General features: G+C 46.4%; 1 protein-coding gene across 2 annotated transcripts in view; it reads right to left on the bottom strand.

Moving 5' to 3' along the window:
• robo4 (roundabout, axon guidance receptor, homolog 4 (Drosophila)) overlaps positions 1 to 18,900 on the bottom strand; it is a 177,077-nt gene that overhangs the window by 133,184 nt on the left and 24,993 nt on the right. For both annotated transcript variants that reach the window (XM_038779102.1, XM_038779103.1), the window contains exon 2: positions 17,283 to 17,609. In XM_038779102.1, coding sequence (XP_038635030.1) covers positions 17,283 to 17,609 — 327 coding nt within the window. The remainder of the gene's footprint in view (positions 1 to 17,282; positions 17,610 to 18,900) is intronic.

Here is an 18,900-nt window from a genome sequence, read left to right as displayed (position 1 = left end):
CACGTTTTTCACAGCCCCATGGCACCACTCCTTTAACGCCCCCTGGCAGTTAATGGAACAAGTTTGACCAGGGACAACCAGACACCGGTTCATAACTGCTCTTCTGATTCGAGAGAAGAGGCATTACTGCAACCCGCATGATGACTACATTCGTATCCGTTCTTGCCGGTTGCTCAGGCAGTGGAGAAACGGCACTAATCCCCGCCCTGCCTGAGGACCCCCCTTCTGGTCAGCTACGCTCGGGTAGAGTCCATGCGGCACTGATCACCGTCCTACCCGGGGAATCCACCCATTTCTTATCTGCCGCGGCCCATACGCACCTAATTTTGGCTCTTTTAGTTTGAAAATGTTTTAGTTTGTTCACGGCGACCCTTCAGTTTCTTTCCACATGCTATTTACATCCTCAAACATTGGGATGGTAAAATCGCACAGGCTGTGAGACGGCTCGCACTGTGTCAGTATTTTTCTAGGATGTCTTGTCCAGCAATACGGTTCCAAAAAAATGAGGAAGTCACAGATGGTGACCAATTATAAAGGGTAATTGGCAATAAAGGACAGACAAACAAAATAATAACAGGTATTATGCTTGTGTTCACAGGACTCCAGAAACTTAAAGGGTACAAGAAGAGAAGAAGAGAAGGAAAGATGAAGACGACCTCCATCTTTGTCACATGGATCTTAGCTGGATCCCTTCGGATGCGCACGGACGCTAACCCCCTCACCCCCACTCCACAGGCCGTCAATGGTTCCCTCCCCTGCAATACACAGAGTCCAGCAACAGTTAACAGTACCCCAACCTAGTGTGGTAAGATTATCACTTGATATTCACTTTCATATGTTGTAGAAGCACTCTTGGCACTGGCGATACTTTGCAGTGTTGTGCAGACCATTAGGATGAGAAAATGGCGAAGGAGAGCCTACCACTCTCGCACCCCGGTATACAGATTTAGATCCCCTATTTTTGGATTTCACCAGACCCCCGAACCCCTTCACATGAATTAAAGCGCATCCGTTCCTTTGTGTGTGTTTTGTTTGACTCAATAAAGAAGTGTGACCTCTGTGCTTGACTGCCAAGCCAGAGAAATTTGTATGCTGCTATTTTGTACAGTTTAAAGATGTTAGAATATTTTTGGATTGTTTAAGTGAGAATAGTTTATTGAGAATAGTTAGAGGTTTCAGTTTTTTTATTTTGTAATGCATGCCTTAATGCCATAGCGCCCCGTAGAGTTTTTTTTGATGATGTATGTATGTATGTATAATGATTTTAGGTAAAATTGTATTTCATAGTAGAGGTCAGTGTAGAGCCTAGTCATGGGTGCCCCGCTTGGTCAGAGAACGAAGACAACGCGGTAATGTGATCCTTCACGCTTCGCATTGAGGATCACAAGGTGCGAGTGTAGCCACCTGGGGTGGCCACGTCTGTGGAGAGAGAAACAAAGTTAACGCTTTGAGTCCGACATGACTCTTCTTGAGAGATATTTCAGCGTAGCCACCGAGGGTGGCCACGTCCAGATTACAAAATGGACACTTGCAGAAAATGAAGGGAAAATTGGACAATGCTAAGAAAGCAGGCAAGTGCAAGGTTTGTCTGTGGATTGGAGTTTGCAGCTCCAAGACAAGACCGATACTACCAGCCATTAGCATACTAATGAGCTATCTCCGGGGACAAAAGAGAAACATTTAAGCAAATGATACCAGAGCAGACACCCCGGCACCAGTGGAGACTAAAAGAAACACAGGCCAACGATCACCTGGGGCCCGCCCAGCGATCAGGGTAGCCACCGCTTTATTGGAGAGAATCAATACCGATGATTAGGATATGGTCCAATTAATTGGGGCCAAGTTCAAGGCCCACCCAAAAGAGCGCAACGCCCCTTTGGGGCATAAAGAGAAGCCCCCAGGACAGAATCGGCCTCTTCCTTCTTCTTGGCCTTGGCTCTCGGCGATGAAAGGCCTGGCCTGCTCCTTGGCCTTGGCTCTCAGCAGCAAGAGGCCTGCCTAGCAGCTGCACCAGACAAGTAAGTCCAAAGTCAACGCGCGCTACGAGATAGACGCTCCTATCTACTATTCCATACAAGTCCGATGCCAGTAGCCGCAGAACTGGACAACGGCCATTGTTCCTCTGACTAAGTGGGTGCCCAAAGCCAAGTATAGGCTTTTAGTAGGAGTGATAGTTTAGTGAGTAGAGTTTGTGCATGAGTATTATTGACTGTGTGTAAATAAATGAGGATTGATTTTGATCTTACTAACTGGTGTATCGAGTCTTTGATCAGTATTCGGTTTTGAACCTTGTGGCGGTATCGAAAAGATACCTGGTGACTCTTGAGCTAGCGTAATTAAAACAGAGCCAATTAAGGAGAGAGCATAACGAGCAACATCAGATTTCCTCAGTATTTTGCTTTTTAAAAATTTTTTTTACTTAAAACAAATTTGCAGAAAAAAGGCAATAAGCAAAGAACCTTGGTGAAATGGTAAAAACAAACAGTGGGAACAAACATACATAGTAAGGCACTTCCCCCGTTAGCTCTGTTTGCACAGCCCACATATGGTCATCTAAACTGCAGTGGCTCTCAACAACAATAACCCCCCCCCCCCCCCCCCCCCCCCCCCCGGATGCTGCTGCTGCCGGTATCCTAGACGTCTCCCTGAAAGTCGACAAGCGGCGTCCCCCTCCGGGATATCCCTGGTCCCCACTTGTGCCTCCCCTACCCTATCTCACAGCAGCCACCCCCCCCCCCCCCCCCCCAAGACATCCCCAGCCCCAAAAGCATGAACTCCCAGGTCAGCCATCTGCTTGGGCCTAGATCGCACCTCCTCCTACACTCCCTAATGCCCCCTGACCTACACCAGCCTTGCTGACCCTACTCTTGGTGCCTGTCTGACTACCAGCCAACCACTTGGGCCCTCCCCCCCACACAGAAAAGACCCATTAACCTGATTGCATTCCTTAGTGAATAAACAGCTACTCTCTAAAGGACATTTACATAGCCCTTAACCAGCCCAGAGCCAGTCCCCCAGAACAGAGGCCCCGCTCAGCCGCCGAAATATACTGACTGCAGGGCCCCCCTTGGAGGGGCCACCCCCCCCCATGCAAACTCCCGAAACAATGCGTCCTCCAACCGTCCCTCCAGTCCACATTCTCTGCCAAGACTAAGGGCGAAATTCTCCGCACTCACGACGGTGCGGAGAATAGCGGGGGTCGTAAATTTTTACGGCCACGCTAGTCTGACGCCCTCCCGCTATTCTCCCCCCGCCCCATGCCCGACTCCCGACACGAATCGCTGCCGCCGTTTTTTTACGGCGAGCAGCGATTCTCAGCTGGCCGATGGGCCGAAGTCCAAGCCCTTTACGGCCGTTTTTACGAATGGCAAACACACCTGGTCTGGCAGTTCGTAAAAACGGCCGTAAAGTTCGGATCTTGCCAACCATGGCACCGATTGGCATGGCAGTACCACGGCCGTGCCAAGGGTGCCATGGGCCCGCGATCGGTGCCCACCGATCGCGGGCAGCGGGTCCGATTCCTGCGCACTCTTTGTCCTTCGCCGCCCCGCTGTATCCATTCGCGGGGCGGCTGAGGGGCAATCCGGCCCTCGCATGCGTGGGTTTCACGCAAATGCACGATGACGTCATCCGCGCATGCGCGGGTTGGAGTCTTCCAATCCGCGCATGCGCGGCTGATGTCATGCGACGCGTCAGCCGTCGCAAACTCTGGCAAGCGGGCTTAACGAATTTGTTAAGCCCGCGATGCCGGAGTTCACGGCCGCGGCATACTAGCCCCGACCGGGGACCAGAATCGGTTCCCGGTGGGGGAGGCTGGCGTCAAACCCGCCCGGTTTTGACGCCAGCCTTACGATTTCTCCCTGTCTGGGAGAATCGAGCCCATAGTACCTTCTTTAATGGAGCAGTACAGTTCAGATTAAATTAACAAACCGCCGCCACATTACATCTCGGGAAGCCAAAAGTCCTTCAGTTCAAGTCCAGTTTTTTTTCTTTAATAAAAGTCCAAACCGATCTGGCGACTCAAAGTGGTAGTGATGCTCTTCAGACGTTACTTAAAGCTTCGCAGGATACAGCATTCCAAATCTCACCTCCTTTTTAAAGAGGGCCGCCTTTACCTCAATGAACCCTGTCCGCCTCTTGGCCAGCTCCTCTCCCAGGACCTGGTATATGCGCACCTCACAGTTCTCCCACCTACTGCTCCGCTCCACCTTGGCCCACCGCAGCACACATTCCTTGTCTGAAAGCCGTTGGAAGCGAAGCACCAGGGCCATCGGTCGGTCGCCCATCTTGGGCTTCCTTCTGGGGGCTCTGTGCGCCCCATCCAGCTCCAGGGGACGAGGGGACGCCTCCAGCATATTCAACGCGTATGCTCCTGCGTCCGTTCCCTCAGTGCCGTTCTGTCTTCTGGCTCTGTTTCCCAGCTCTTCAAGCTGCTCCTGCATCCTCTTTTGGAGGGCGTTCAGTCCCTCCACCTCGTGCTCCAGCACCGTTATCATGTGTTCCTGGCTGGAAAGCTTCAACTCAACCTCCTGGATTGCCTTCTCCTGGACTGCCTGTGTCTCGACCATTCGGTCCATTACCGCTCTCATCGGATCCAGCGTGTCTCTTTTAAATTCGGCGAAGCAGTTCTTAAAAAAACTCTGTTGCTCCCTTGGCCAGTGAGCCTCCGCCCTCTGGTCCCTGCCATCTGCCATGCTTCGCCACCCGGTCTACTGTCCTCGCTGCTCCCACTTCGATCCGAGCCGATTCACTCTGGTCCAGCCATCCAAACCCGGGGGGGGGGGGGGGGGGGGGGGGAGGGGGCCTCTTCCCTGTTGTTTCCTCCACTGATTCAGGTCGCAAAGTCCCGAAAAATCCGGTCGAAAAAGGACCGTTAGCCCATCACCGGCAGGAGCTATTGGACCTGCGACCTACTTCATCCTGGCCGCCACCGGAAGTCCCAGTATTTTGCTTTTACATTAGTCAGCTGTGCTTTTAGTTATTAACTAAGAGTTTGAATTTCTCTTTAAGCATTCTGGTTTCTAACAGGATCATAACAATGCCCCTCTCCCTCTGTTTCACCTCGCGTGACAGAACCTTCAGTTGCATCATCTTCACTCTCAAAAAAACTCCCCCGTCACTGGCGCTGCCTTTTGAAGTCTCATAAAAGCTTATTGCTTTGACAGTCTTCAGTCATCTCTCTACCTCCCCTACCAAACACAACATCTACTGTCACGTGATGTGCCTTGGAATGATTTCCGATATTAAAGATGTTGTTCAAAGCTGATACCTCAGAGTCTTTCAGAGTATGGAGGGATTTGATAGAATGATTGCAGAGAATATGTTTCCACTTATGGGGTATCTAAAGCCAGGGGCATAGATTTTAGCTATTAATAAATTGGCTATAAATGTTCAAGATCCACCACTTTCTCAAGGGCATATAGATGTTAAGTCATGGATTAAGAGACATTCCAATTAGTTGTCTCATTTATGTTAAGTATCCAATAATTGACACTGATATGTAAAGGGGCTTCAGGTGGCCTTTGTGTGAGGTGATGTGAAGATAGAGTTTTGAGCAGAGTCTGTTAAATGTGAAATAAAGGTGTTTGTAAAAGGAGCAGTACCTTTGACTATACAACAGCAGCTAAACATCTAACAAATGGTAGCAGAGGATGGTCGCTGTGCAAATGTAAAGGGTTGAAAGATACAACTTTTCCAGACCAAACCAAGCAGTGAGTGAGAAGAAAAAAACCCAGAAGACATATGGCTGAACCTAGGATAAAGATGGCCGGATATGACTACCTCCCATTATTTTCTGAAAGGGGATCGTACGACCAATGGAGAAGTGCAGTAATTATATGGACTAAGGTAACTGGCTTGGGAAAGAGAATACAAGGTATGGCATTGGCTCTTTCTCTACCTTATGAGAGTAAAATCAGAAGCAAAGTGTTTTCTGAGCTGGAATTGGAAGAGTTAGACTCAGAAGAAAGTCTGGAGATTCTATTACGTTATATGGATAAGATTTATGAAAAGGATGACTTGTTAAGTGCATATGAAGCATGGTCGGATTTTGATAGGTTCCGGAAAATATAGAGGATTTCTCCATGGAAGACCATATAATGGAATTTGGCAGACTTTATAAAAGGCTGCAGAAACACAACCTGGAATTTGCACAGTCTGTGTTGGCCTTTAAATTACTTGACTGTGCTAGAGTGAGCAACATGGATAGGCTCCTGGTTTTGACAGGAGTTCAGTTTGCAGATAAGGATACCTTATTCAATCATATGACAGAAGCTTTAAAAAGTTTCTGGAGGAACATTCCATTCCGATGGCTCTGATGACGCAAATAGGTCAGTCTGCAATAAAGCAGAATATGGAAGATACAGGATGGTAAATCGGATGGCTACAAACAGATTCCAACAGGAGATTGGGACCCAGAAATAATGAAGACAGAATCCCAGTTAGAACCTACAATAGTAAGATGAACCCCAGAAATGCCCAGGGTATGATAAATCGATGTTTTCGATGCATCTCTCAATATCATTATGCTTTAAACTGTCCAACACATTATAACAGTGTGTTTGAAGCGTCACATGACACGGAACAGTCAGAAGAGGAAAAAGATAGTGACCAGAAAGAAGGTATTGTCCTATTAACAAGCAGTTTTACGGCGGTAATGAGGGTATTGGTTGCAGAATCCTTCAATTGTGCTGTATTGGACAGTGGCTGCACAGCTACTGTGTGTGGAATTGACTGGTTAAAATGTTATCTGGACTCCTTGAATGCTGAAAATCGTAACAAGGTTAAGGAATTTGAAAGTTCCACAAGTTTCAGGTTTGGTGATGATAATACTCTGAAGTCGCTGAAAAAAGTGGTGATCCCTTGAAATATTGCCGGAGTGAATCATTTCATTAGCACAGATGTTGTATCAAGTGAGATACCTTTGCTTCTGAGCAGACCATTGATGAAGAAAGCACATATGAAACGATATGGAACAGGATAAGGCAACAGTTTTTGGAAAGACGGTGGACTTACAATTTACATAGTTGGGACACTATTGTATTCCATTACTGACAAATAATATTTCAAGTACAGTTGTTAAGTACAGTTTCAAGGATGTGTTAATGGAAGTTGAAAATGGGACTTTAGCTGATAAAAAGGTTGTTGTATTAAAACTGCATAGGGCAATTTGCGCATCCATCTCCTCGGAGGCTGAAAAATTAATTAAAGGATGCAGGGGTAAGGGATGAAGACTATACTAAACTGATAGAACAGGTTAGTGATCGCTGTGAAGTTTGTAGGAAGTACAGAAGGACACCAGCACGACCGATAGTAACCCTACCTTTGGCGAGAGATTTTAATGACATTGTGGCCATGGACCTTAAGATCTGGGATAAAGCCAATAATATATTTATTTTGCATTCTGTAGATTTAGCAACCAGATTTAGTCAATCAACGATTGTACGAAGTAAAGAGAGTAATTCTGGATCAAATAGTGGAAAAATGGATAGGGACAGGAATGGGCCCACCGGAAAAATTCCTTACGGACAATGGGGGAGAATTTGCTAATGATAAGTTTAGGGATATGTGTGAAAACGTGAATATCACAGTTATGAATACGGCTGCAGAAAGCCCATTTAGTAATGGTGTGTGTGAAAGAAACCATGCGGAAATAGATAAAATGCTCTGGAAAATTTAGGCAGATAGGCCAAACTGCAAGCTAATTTCAGCTTCAGCATGGGCGGTACATGCAAAGAATTCATTGCAGATGGTTGGATGATATACTCCCTATCAATTAGTGTTTGGTAGAAGTCCTAAAATTCCATCCATTTTAGATGAACAGCCTCCAGCTTGGGAAGGGACTACAATTAGCTCTGCCTTTGCTGAGCATTTAAATACATCACATAGCAGTAGAAAAGCTTTTTTGGAAGCAGAAGTCTCTGAAAGAATTCGCAGAGCTTTAAAACATAATGTATGGCCATCAAATAACATTTTTCAGACAGGAGACATAGTATACTATAAGAGGGACAATTTTAATGAATGGAAAGGCCCAGGGAAGATAATAGGCGTAGATGGCAAAACAATTATTTTGTAACATGGCAATCAAACTGTTAGGGTACATTTATCAAGGATAATGGGTGCAGAGCACAAATTTTCAAATTTAGACAGACATGACGAGGAACCAGAGTCATCTGGTATGCACGTGTTACAGAACTATGAGGACCAGTTAACTGATATAGACAGGGTTTCTGTAGAGGAACACAACACTTCTGATGGATTAGAACAGGCCATTTTTCCGAAAGGGCAAATGCCAAAAGTTGATACAAAAGTGACATACTTGCTTGAAGGGTCTAGTCAATGGAAGGATAGAACTGTTATTAGTAGAGCAAGGAAGGCCACTGGAAAATATAAACATTGGTTGAATATACAGCATTCAGGGGAAGGAGTCAAGACAATGGATTGGGAACACAAAGTTCAGAAATGGAGGGCAATAAAACGTAGTGCCAGTTCAGATAGTACATCGGATAGTGAACAGGTCCTCAGGAAAAGGTCGAGAACTATTGAAAGGAAATCCCACAGCAGAAGGGAAAGATCAAGCAGTAGCAGTACAGTACGAGATACCAGACGGGAGACGGGACATAGTTTAGCAAGATCTCGGAACATGAATAAGATTACGAATACTATTAGGAGTAGAAGCCCACATGCAGGTCTGATTTTGATGGCTTCCAATAAATTAGATGAAAAAGTTATCAAAGGTGCCAAACAGCAAGAACAGCATAGTTGGAATTAATTTGGGGTATACACAGATGTACCAGATAGGGGACAAAGAGCTCTATCCCACAGATGGATTTGCATGGAAAAGGTTCTTCCAGATGGAACTTACAAGGCAAAGGCCAGGCTTGTGGCAAGGGGATTTGAATAAAACTTAAAAGATCAGGATTTAAGGGTAGATTCACCTACGGCAGGAAAGGTTATTTTTAATGTGTTCTTGGCTCTATTAGCCACAAAGGCATAGGAATGCAAATCTATGGATATAAAAGCTGCCTTTTTGCAGGAGCATGAGCTCCAGAGAGACATTTTTCTCCGTCCTCCTAAAGAAGCAGCTAACACAAAAGGGTACTCTGGAAGTTGAAAAAATGTGTATATGGATTAAATGATGCATCCGGAGTTTGGTATTTTTCGGTAAGGTCAGTTTTGTTAAAGTTAGGCTGTTGCCAGTTGAAAGCAGATCTGGCAATGTTTTACTGGTACTATAAAGGATATCTTTCTGGTATCTTTATGATGCATGTCGATGATTTTTTGTGGGGTGGGACTAGTGATTTCGAAGCTATTGTAATCTCTGGTTTGAGGAAAGAATTCAGGGTTGGAAGTCAGGCTTCCGGTGCATTTAAATATATTGGACTGGAAATCGGACAGACTAAGTTAGGGGCAGCTTTACGTCAGCAATCTTATTTGGAAAGCATCAGCCCAATAGCAATTAGTCGTGGCCAGGTTTCACAAAAAGAAGCAATGGTTTCAAAGATGGAAAAAGAGCAACTGCGAAGTTTAATTGGGCAACTGAATTGGTTAGGTAGACCGACTAGACCGGACGTGAGTTTTGATGTTTTAGAGTTGAGTACAAAGGTGAATGATCCCAAAGTGGAAGACATAATAAGAGAAAATAAAGTGTTGGTCAAACTAAAAATCCAGGAGTGTGTTTTGAAGTTCCCTGTTTTAGGTGATCCTAGGCATTTGAAACTCAGTTTATAGTGATGCGTCCTATGCAAATTTATGTGATGGGGTTTCAAGTGCAGGAGGTTTTATAATTTTCCTTTCTGGGAACAATAGTAAATGTTGCCCTCTTGTGTGGGAAACAAAGAAAATAAGGAGAGTGGTCAAAAGCACTTTGGCTGCTGAGACGTTAAGCCTTGTAAATGCGGTGGATATGGCCTTTTATATACCTCAGATATTGACAGAAATTTTGGGATTAGGGGATTTGGGTAATATATCTATTGACTGTCACATTGACAATAAATCCCTGTGGGAAAATGTGCACTCTACAAAAAGTGTCAATGAAAAAAGTTTGAAGCAGATGTTGGACAGAGGAGAAATAGCAAAAATTAAATGGGTCGACAGTAGCTATCAATTGTCAGACTGTTTTAAAAAAAGAGGGGCTAGTTCACAGAAACTTAACGATATTGTTAATGAAGAGCTCCTGATTCTGAGTGTTTTTTTTTCTTCAAAAAAGAAGAAAAAAAAAGAAGGGGGGAAATTGCATGTGTGTTTTTGAGTTTCTTGTAATTTTTTTTTCTCCAAGGAAAGGGAGACTGTTAAGTAATGGGTTAAGATACATTCCAATTAGTTGTCTCATTTATATTAAGTATCCAATAATTGACACTGATTGAAGGGGCTTCAGGTGGCCTTTATGTGAGGTGATGAGAAGATAGAGTTTTGTGCAGAGTCTGTTAAATGTGAAATAAAGGTGTTTGCAAAAGGAGCAGTACCTTTGACTCTTTTATACAACAGCAGCTAAACGTCTAACAATAGGGATGGGCAATTAATGTTGGCTGAGCCAGAAACGGCCACATTTTCTGTGCTGTCGAAAGAGCCTTGGTGACTTGTTTTCTCTGGAGCAGAGAAGATTGAAGGGTGACCTGATTGAGCTGTACATGATTATGAGGGTCATGCACAGGATGGATAGGGAGCAGCTGTTCCCCTTAGTTGAAGGTCAGTTACGAGGGGACATAAGTTCAAAGTGAGGGGTGGGAGGTTCAGGGGGTATTTGAGGGAACGCTTTTTTACCCAGAGACTGGTGACACTCTGGAATGCTCTGTCTGGGAGGGTGGCAGAGATGGGTTGCCTCAAAACCTTTAAAAAGTACCTAGATGAGTATTTGGCACGCCATAACATTCAAGGCTATGGGCCAAGTACTGGCAAGTGGGATTAGGTGGACAGCTCAGGGCATTTCATGCATTGGTGCAGACTTGATTCTGTAGTATTCCGTGATTTTGTGACTTCCTCAATATGACAGTACATGTCAGCTCAATTAATAAATCTGAGATCGGGGCAGCACGGTGGCCTAGTGGTTAGCACAACCGCCTCACGGCGCTGAGGTCCCAGGTTCGATCCCGGCTCTGGGTCACTGTCCGTGTGGAGTTTGCACATTCTCCCCGTGTCTGCGTGGGTTTCGCCCCCACAACCCAAAAAAATAAACGTGCAAGCTAGGTGGATTGGCCACGCTAAATTGCCCCTTAATTGGAAAAATGATTGGGTACACTAAATTTATTTTTAAACAATAAATAAATCTGAGATCAACAAATATTTACTAGTTAAGAGTATTACAAAATATTGGACGCAATTCTCCAGAAACATTTCTAAGTGCGGTAACGAGTGGGAATTCCCGCGAGCTTCCCGGCGCTCGGCCCACCAAGGCAGGTAACACAATTCAACGTTATTTTCTCCACTTAACGAGGCTTCACGGGCTTCTCGTCACAAATGAAGGCTTGCCAGCTGATTCACCGGGACGGAGCTCGCCAGTCCTCGGCGAACAAGTTCAAGCAGCACTTTAGCTGCACTTGCTCAGCCAACCCCAGGCAGCTCCCAATAATGGCGCCGAGGGGACCAGCCCCAAGATTCGGGGACGCTGACCTGGGGAGGCTCCTGGGCGCGGTGGAGGCCAGGACAGGTGTCCTATTCCCCTGAGGGTCCCGGAGGGTCAGCCACAAGGCAGCCAGTGCTGCCTGGAATGAGATGGTGGCAGCATGAGATGTCAACAACCTACACTGGCCAGCGCGATGAGCAGACACCAATTCCCCTCCCAAGGGAGCACCCACTCCCCAACGCCCCATGCGAACCCCAGTCCTCCCTCCCGCCTCTACCTGCCCCAACATCACCATCACACCCGCTCTCCCACAACTGTGAACCACGCATGTGGCTGATGATGCCCTCTCTGTCTCCTCAGGTAAAGCTCTCCCATAATAGTCAGTAGAGGGCCCAAACTGGCAGAAGGGTGTCAGACATAAGAATCTGGCATCGACCCGGCAATGTGGAAAATTTGCCAGGTATGTCTGGTGCACTAAAAAAACAGCACAAATCCAATTACGATCCCATCGGTGAAGTGATGGAAGGAGTCATCAACAGTGCTATCAAGAGGCGTGGGGCTTTAAAAACATTATTCCATGGGGTGTGAGTCTCCCTGTAAGGCCAGCATTGGTTGCCATCTCTTTTTTTTTTAAATCTTTGTATTTTCCACATTTTCATCATACAAACAAACAAAAAACAATCAAACAACAGCAAAAGCGACTCCACTAATATGCAACCTAAAACATCAACTCGCAAGTTAAAAACAAAAAGCAAACAAGCCAAACTCCTCTTCCCTCCCTCGCCCCCAACGTAGTGTTCAACGGCAACCAACTCCCGAAGGTGTATGATAAGCAAACCCCATGAATTGTAGAACCCCTCCTTCGCCCTCCCCTCCATCCCCTCAGCTCAAACTTCACCTTCCCCAGGGTCGGAAATTCCAGCAGGTCCCCCCGCCACACTGAGGCACAGGGCAGAGAAGCTGCCCTCCACCCCAACAGGACCTGCCCACGAGCAATCAGCGAGGCGAGGGCTAAAAAGTCTGCCCTCCACCTGCCTGAAGCCCAGGCCAGCCCAACACCCCGAAAATGGCCTCTAGGGGTCCCGGCTCCAAGTCCACATGCAGCACCCACAAAATGATGTTAAAACCTCCCTCAAATACTTTTCCAGCTTTGGGCAGGACCATGACTTATGTATATGGTTTTCGTGTCCCTTCCCACACTGTTCACAGACATCCTCTATCCCTCAAAGAGTCGGATCATCCTTGCTTTTGCGAGGTATGCCCTAGACACAACCTTTAATTGTATCAGCCCCAACTTGGCGCATACGTTTGAAGCATTCACCCTTCACAGCACCGCACACCACAAACCTTCTTCCATTACCTCTCCCAGCTCTATTTGTTGTCTATCTCTAATTGCCCATGTTCTGAGTGGCTTGCTGGGTCATTTCAGAGGGCATTTAAGAGTCACAATTCTTTCACATGAAGGCCAGACCACGTATGGTCAGGAGAGTTTCTTCCTGAAAGGAAATGAGCAAATCACATCGTTTTTTTCAACAATTGACATTAGACTTTTAATTCCAGGTTTTTATTGGATTCAAATTCTACCATCCACCATGGGATAACCCGGGGGGGGGTCTTCAGAATATTACACTGAGTCTCTGGATTACTAGTCCAGTGACAATCCACGTCCACTACACAAGTCAGGAGTGTTGGAATACTCTCCCCTTACCTGGTTGAGTACAGCTCCAACAACACTTGCAGCTTGACATCACCCAGGACAAAGAGCCCATTTGATTGGCACCCCATCCATAAAACATACAATCCCCCTACAACCAATGCATAGTTGTAGCAATGTGTACAAAGTACAAGAACTCATCAAGGCTCCTCAGACAGCACCTTCCAAACCCATGGCAACTACCATCTAGAAGAACAGGGGCAGAAGACACACTGGAACACCACCACCAGTGAACATTCCGCTCCAAGTCACTCACTATCCTGGCCTAGAAATATATCTCCATTTCTTCACTGTCACTGGGTCAATATCCTGGAACTCCCTCCCTAATAGCACTGTGGGTACACCTACACCACATGACTCCAGCAGTTCAAGAAGGCAGCTCACCGCACCTTCTCAGGTGCAATTAGGAATGGGCAATAAATGCTGGGCCTGATAGCGATGCGCACAGAACTTGAATTTAAAAAAAAGGGGGGAAAAAATCAAAGGTTTTGGGTGGGATTCTCTCAGCCCAAGCTGGTTCGGAGAATTGCCGGGCTGGGCGCGATTCATGTGAAGCCGCCCCGACCCCGGGGAGGCCTCTACCGTGGCCTGGCCCGTGACTGGGGCCTACCAATTGGCGGGCCAACCTCTACTGGTGGGGGCCTCTTTTGCTTCGCGCTGGCCCCTGTAGCTCTACGCCATGTTGCGTTGGGGCCGTCGCGGAGAAGGAAGCTACCGCGTATGCGTGCATTCGCCCGGCCGCAGCACGCATGCGCAGACCCGCGGCGCCCATTTGACACTGGTATCGGCAGCTGGAGCGGCGTGGGTCGCTCCAGTGCCGTGCCGGCCCCCTGTAGGGAAGAGGATCGCTAAACTTAGCGGTCCGATGATGCCGTCTTTAAACTCTCCAGTTTTTACGATGGCGTCAACACTCTGCCGTCAGGTGGGAGAATCCCGCCCATGTTTTTAGGGTTCAGTGAAGGTTGGATGGAGGACTGTTTGAATCATATGGACATGAAGCAGTTGGACCGAATGGCCTCTTCCTGTTCACATGTTCTATGTGATGGTATATGTAATTAAAAATGCAGGTGTGAGGGGACACACAGTGAAACAACAGCTTGTCATATTGCCTCATCTGTAACTGCATCGACCCAAGTAGAAGGAAACCATATGGAAAAAGAGCATCCCATAATCAATCCCAGTTCATGCTGAGCCAGTTAGTCTCAGCCTTAGATGCTGTGGCCTTGTTTAATCATACTAAGGACCCCTGGATTTTTTTGCTGTATATTAGGACGATTATTCCGGTTCACTATTCAGTGCTCCTTGTTGATAAATATCCAAGTATGGACATCAGGTGAAGAACAAGCTGAGACTCTGTCCATTCATGATGGACAGACACTTGGCTGAGATATGAGGGAACAGGCAGCACCTGTGGAACAATCATTGACGTGCAACTCACTCCATCCCTTAGGAGGGAGACCACCGTGGGGAAAATAAGGACAGACTTGGGGAAAGTGAAAGCTTTAGAAATGAACCGTGGTGTTCAGGTGTAGTACGACAGTAGCTAAAAAGACACAGTCACAAAGTTATTGTAAGAGCAGAACTAGGTTAGATATCAGGAGGTAATCCTTTTCACAGATAATAATGGAAGTGTGGAACTGCCAGCTCATGGGGTGAAAGCTGAGTCGCTGGATTCCTTGGAGTGAGAGTTGGACCAATTTCTGGTTAAGGCAGAGATCACGTTGTATAAAAAGGTAGGTACTGCATAACATTTGCACATGTATCAAACTCAACATGATTTAATTGGAGGAAAGCTGATGGTTTTACCAGCAAGACCAGGTAATTAAAAAGCCAAAGCAAGTCTCTGTGCTTTGCTTGAATGAAGATTATCACTAGTTACACACATTCCCTTTCCCTGGAACTTGTTTTCTCACACACTGCAGTAGAAGCTATTGAACACCATTGAGAATGGTAACCCTGGCCTTTTTACCACTTCCTAGCCCTGGATAGTGTGTGCACCCCATCCCATTGCTGCATCAGTAAACTCAGTATGAACTGGTGCTTTAAGCTGGAACTTTTTCTGGTCTATGATTTTAGCATCTTTCAGAACAGAAGGTGACCATTCAGCCCATCACAACAAGGCTGCTGTTTTGAAAGAACTATCCGAGTGGTCCCACTCCCTTGCTTTTTCCCTATAGTTTTGCAATATTTTCCTTTTAAAGTATTTATCCAAATTTATTTTGAATGTTACAAATCAATCTACTCCCACCGCCTTGTCCGACAGTGCATTTCGGGTCATATTATCTCACTGCATAAAAGGCACAACCACCACAAAAATTAGCAATGTATATCGGCCATACATCTTAACAACTAGCAGATCACAGCATGTTCCTTCGACTGTTCACAATAGTCAGATTACTGACCATACACAACCAACATGTGCTTGCAAAACTCAGAAAATAATGTATATAATAATAATCTTTATTAGTGTCACAAGTAGGCTTGCATTAACACTGCAATGAAGTTACTGTGAAAATCCCCTAGTTACCACACTCCGGCGCCTGTTCGGGTACACTGAGGGAGAATTCAGAATGTCCAATTCACCCAACAGCACGTCTTTCGGGACTTGTGAGAGGAAACCGGAGCACCCGGAGGAAACCCACGCAGACATAGCGAGAACGTGGAGAATCCACACAGTCACCCAAGCGGGAATCAAACCCAGGTCCCTGGCGCTGTGAAGAAACAGTTCTAACCACTGTGCTACCATGCTGTCCATGTTCATGTTATATGTGATTCTGCAATTGGGCAGCATTTAGTGAACAATCCTTAGTGTGCTGAGAATTACACTAAAAACCTGATTTAGATTATCAGTTGGACTCAAAATGTAGGTCATTTACACTTGTTAGGAGCTACGTATATTCATACGCAGGAACCTGTCCTCTTCAGGCAAAAGGAAAATGCGCACACATTGCACATTTTTTGAATAAACAAAACCATTCGGGACAATACTTCCTTGGTGCAATCGGAATGGCAATGCCTTGAACAATCAGCACCCCTTTCCTCTTAGTGTAAATAGTTGTTCCCTTTGAAATTTTGCATCTGTCCTGATTAGTGCAAGACAAAAAGCTTCAAAATCTCTTTTTTCAGCAATACCCAAATTACCAAGTGACAAAAAGAAATATTCTTTGCCTCCAGCTGTTGTGTAATTTTCATAAATTAAACCCTCTGGTGGTCAACCTTCCATCATTGGAAGTAATTTCTCACTATTTAATCTATCAAAACCCTTCATATTTTTGAACACATCTATTCATTCTCCTATTAATCCTCCCTGCTCTAAGGAGCAAAATTCAAACCTCTCCACATAACTGGAATCCCTCAGAATTGCTACCATTTTTGCCGAATTTGCAGGCTGCATCTGAAGTCTGGGGTCTCGCCAGGGGCATGGCAGCAGGCCACCAGGAGAGAGCTGGGGTCATCAGGGTAGATAGAATGGGAGGGGTGGGGAGGGGGGTAAACAATGGGGGTGCAGGGGGCAGGGAGACACCTTCCTGTCCACGCTCCAGTTCAGCCACGATGCTGCCGGCTTTCACTTGGACTCATGGCACTGTTAATGAGCCATTCAAGGACCTCAGCCGGCCCACGGGTAACGTTGCACGCGGACCTGAATAGCCTGAAAGAAGTCAGCCGAAAGCTAAATACTCAGGCAGTAGCCGGGCTTGGTGCTGCTACCTTGACATCCATTTTATGCCCTCATCCTCAGCGTCTACCATCTCGCTACTCCGGCCACTCCCGCACCCTAGAGAAGTGTAAAATTCAGCCCAATACCTATGCGATTTTTAAACAACCTTTTGACTCATTCTGCAACCTTCAAAGATTTATGTGTGGAAACTGTTAGGTCCCTCTGTTCCAGCACCTTGTTTAAAATTGTAACATTTACTTTATATACACCTCAGTATTGCACTGGGAACTACCTTCACTAACAATGTCATGAGAAAATTGTAAAGTGTTCAAAAGAAGCAAATTACTCACATGCCACATAAAGCGATGCATTCCTGCTTTCGACATATCCCAGGCGGTTACGTGCCACGCACGTGTATATCCCCTCGTCAGACTTTCCTTTGCGCCCTTGGTTTAGCTGGAGGAAAAACAGCGAGCCAAGTGGCAGAAGAGCGCGGTGGGACTGAGTGACATCCTGGCCGATCTCCACGCGTTCACCATTCCTGTACCACTCGATGACCGGGTGGGGCCTACCCTCCGCCCGACAGTTCAAGGTAGCCGGCTCTCCCCTGCAGACAGCCAGGTCTGTCGGATGTTCGACAATCAAAGGGGGCGATTCGTCCAACCGTAATCTGGAGCCTGAATAATAAATTCCCGTTATTAACAACTGACAGCGCAATTGAGATATAACCACCTCAAACCCGGGTTATTTCATCAATAGAATCTTAATATTGCAGAAGGCCTAAGTTAACAGGTCTGACAGCAGGGTAGCATTGTGGATAGCACAACTGCTTCACAGCTCCAGGGTCCCAGGTTCGATTCCGGCTTGGGTCACTGTCTGTGCGGAGTCTGCACGTTCTCCCAGTGTGTGCGTGGGTTTCCTCCGGGTTCCCACAGTCCAAAGATGTGCAGGTTAGGTGGATTGGCCATGCTAAATTGCCCTTAGTGTTGGGTGGGGTTACTGGGTTATGGGGATAGGGTGGAGGTGTTGACCTCGGGTAAGGTGCTCTTTCCAAGAGCTGGTGCAGACTCGATGGGCCGAATGGCCTCCTTCTGCACTGTAAATTCTATGACAGTGTACTGGTGGTTACTGGATCAGTAGTGATCAAGAGGAAGTATATTCAATTCCACATGTCAGTTTTGAGAAATCAGAAAACTTGAATTCAATTTCCAGAAGATATTTGGAAATAAAAAGATGGTCTCAGTTCAAATTACCACAAAGCAGGTGGGAAGCCCAACTGGTTTATTGATGTTTGTCAGAAAATGAAATCTCGCCAAACTGCTGCTTCAGTGCATCTATTGATGGGCGGCACTGTAGCACAGTGGTTAACACTGTTGCTTCACAGCACCAGGGACCCGGGGTCGATTCCAGGCTTGGGTCACGGTCTGTGTGGAATCTGCACGTTCTCCTCCGGGTGCTCCGGTTTCCCCCCACAAGTCCTGAAAGACGTGCTTGTTAGGCGATTCGGCCATTCTGAATTCTCCCTCAGTGTACCCAAACAGGCACTGGAGTGTGACCGACTAGGGGATTTTCACAGTAACTTCATTGCAGTGTCAATGTAAGCCTACTTGTGATACTAATAAAGTTTATTATTATTATAGGTACGGTGGCACAGTGGTTAGTACTGGTGCCTCATATCGCCAGGGACCCGGGTTCAATTTCAGCCTTGTCTGAGTGGAGATTGCACATTCTCCCCTTGTCTGAGTGGGTTTCCTCCCACAATCTAAAGATGGGCAGGTTAGGTGGGTTGGCCATGCTAAATTGCCCTTTAGTATCCAAGGATGTGCAACTTTAAGTTACAGGGTTATGGGGATAGGGGAGGGTGGCTGCAGCACGATACCTAGGCAGAGTGTTCTTTTAAAGGGTCGGTGCAGACTTGATGGGCCGAATGGCCATCTTCTGCACTGCCGGGATTCTATGATTCTATAG

Source organism: Scyliorhinus canicula, chromosome 19 (assembly GCF_902713615.1).
Source record: "Scyliorhinus canicula chromosome 19, sScyCan1.1, whole genome shotgun sequence".
Taxonomy (NCBI): Eukaryota; Metazoa; Chordata; class Chondrichthyes; order Carcharhiniformes; family Scyliorhinidae; genus Scyliorhinus; species Scyliorhinus canicula.
The sequence above is the reverse complement of the archived record's forward strand: the minus strand, read 5'-3'. Positions and strand labels throughout refer to the sequence as shown.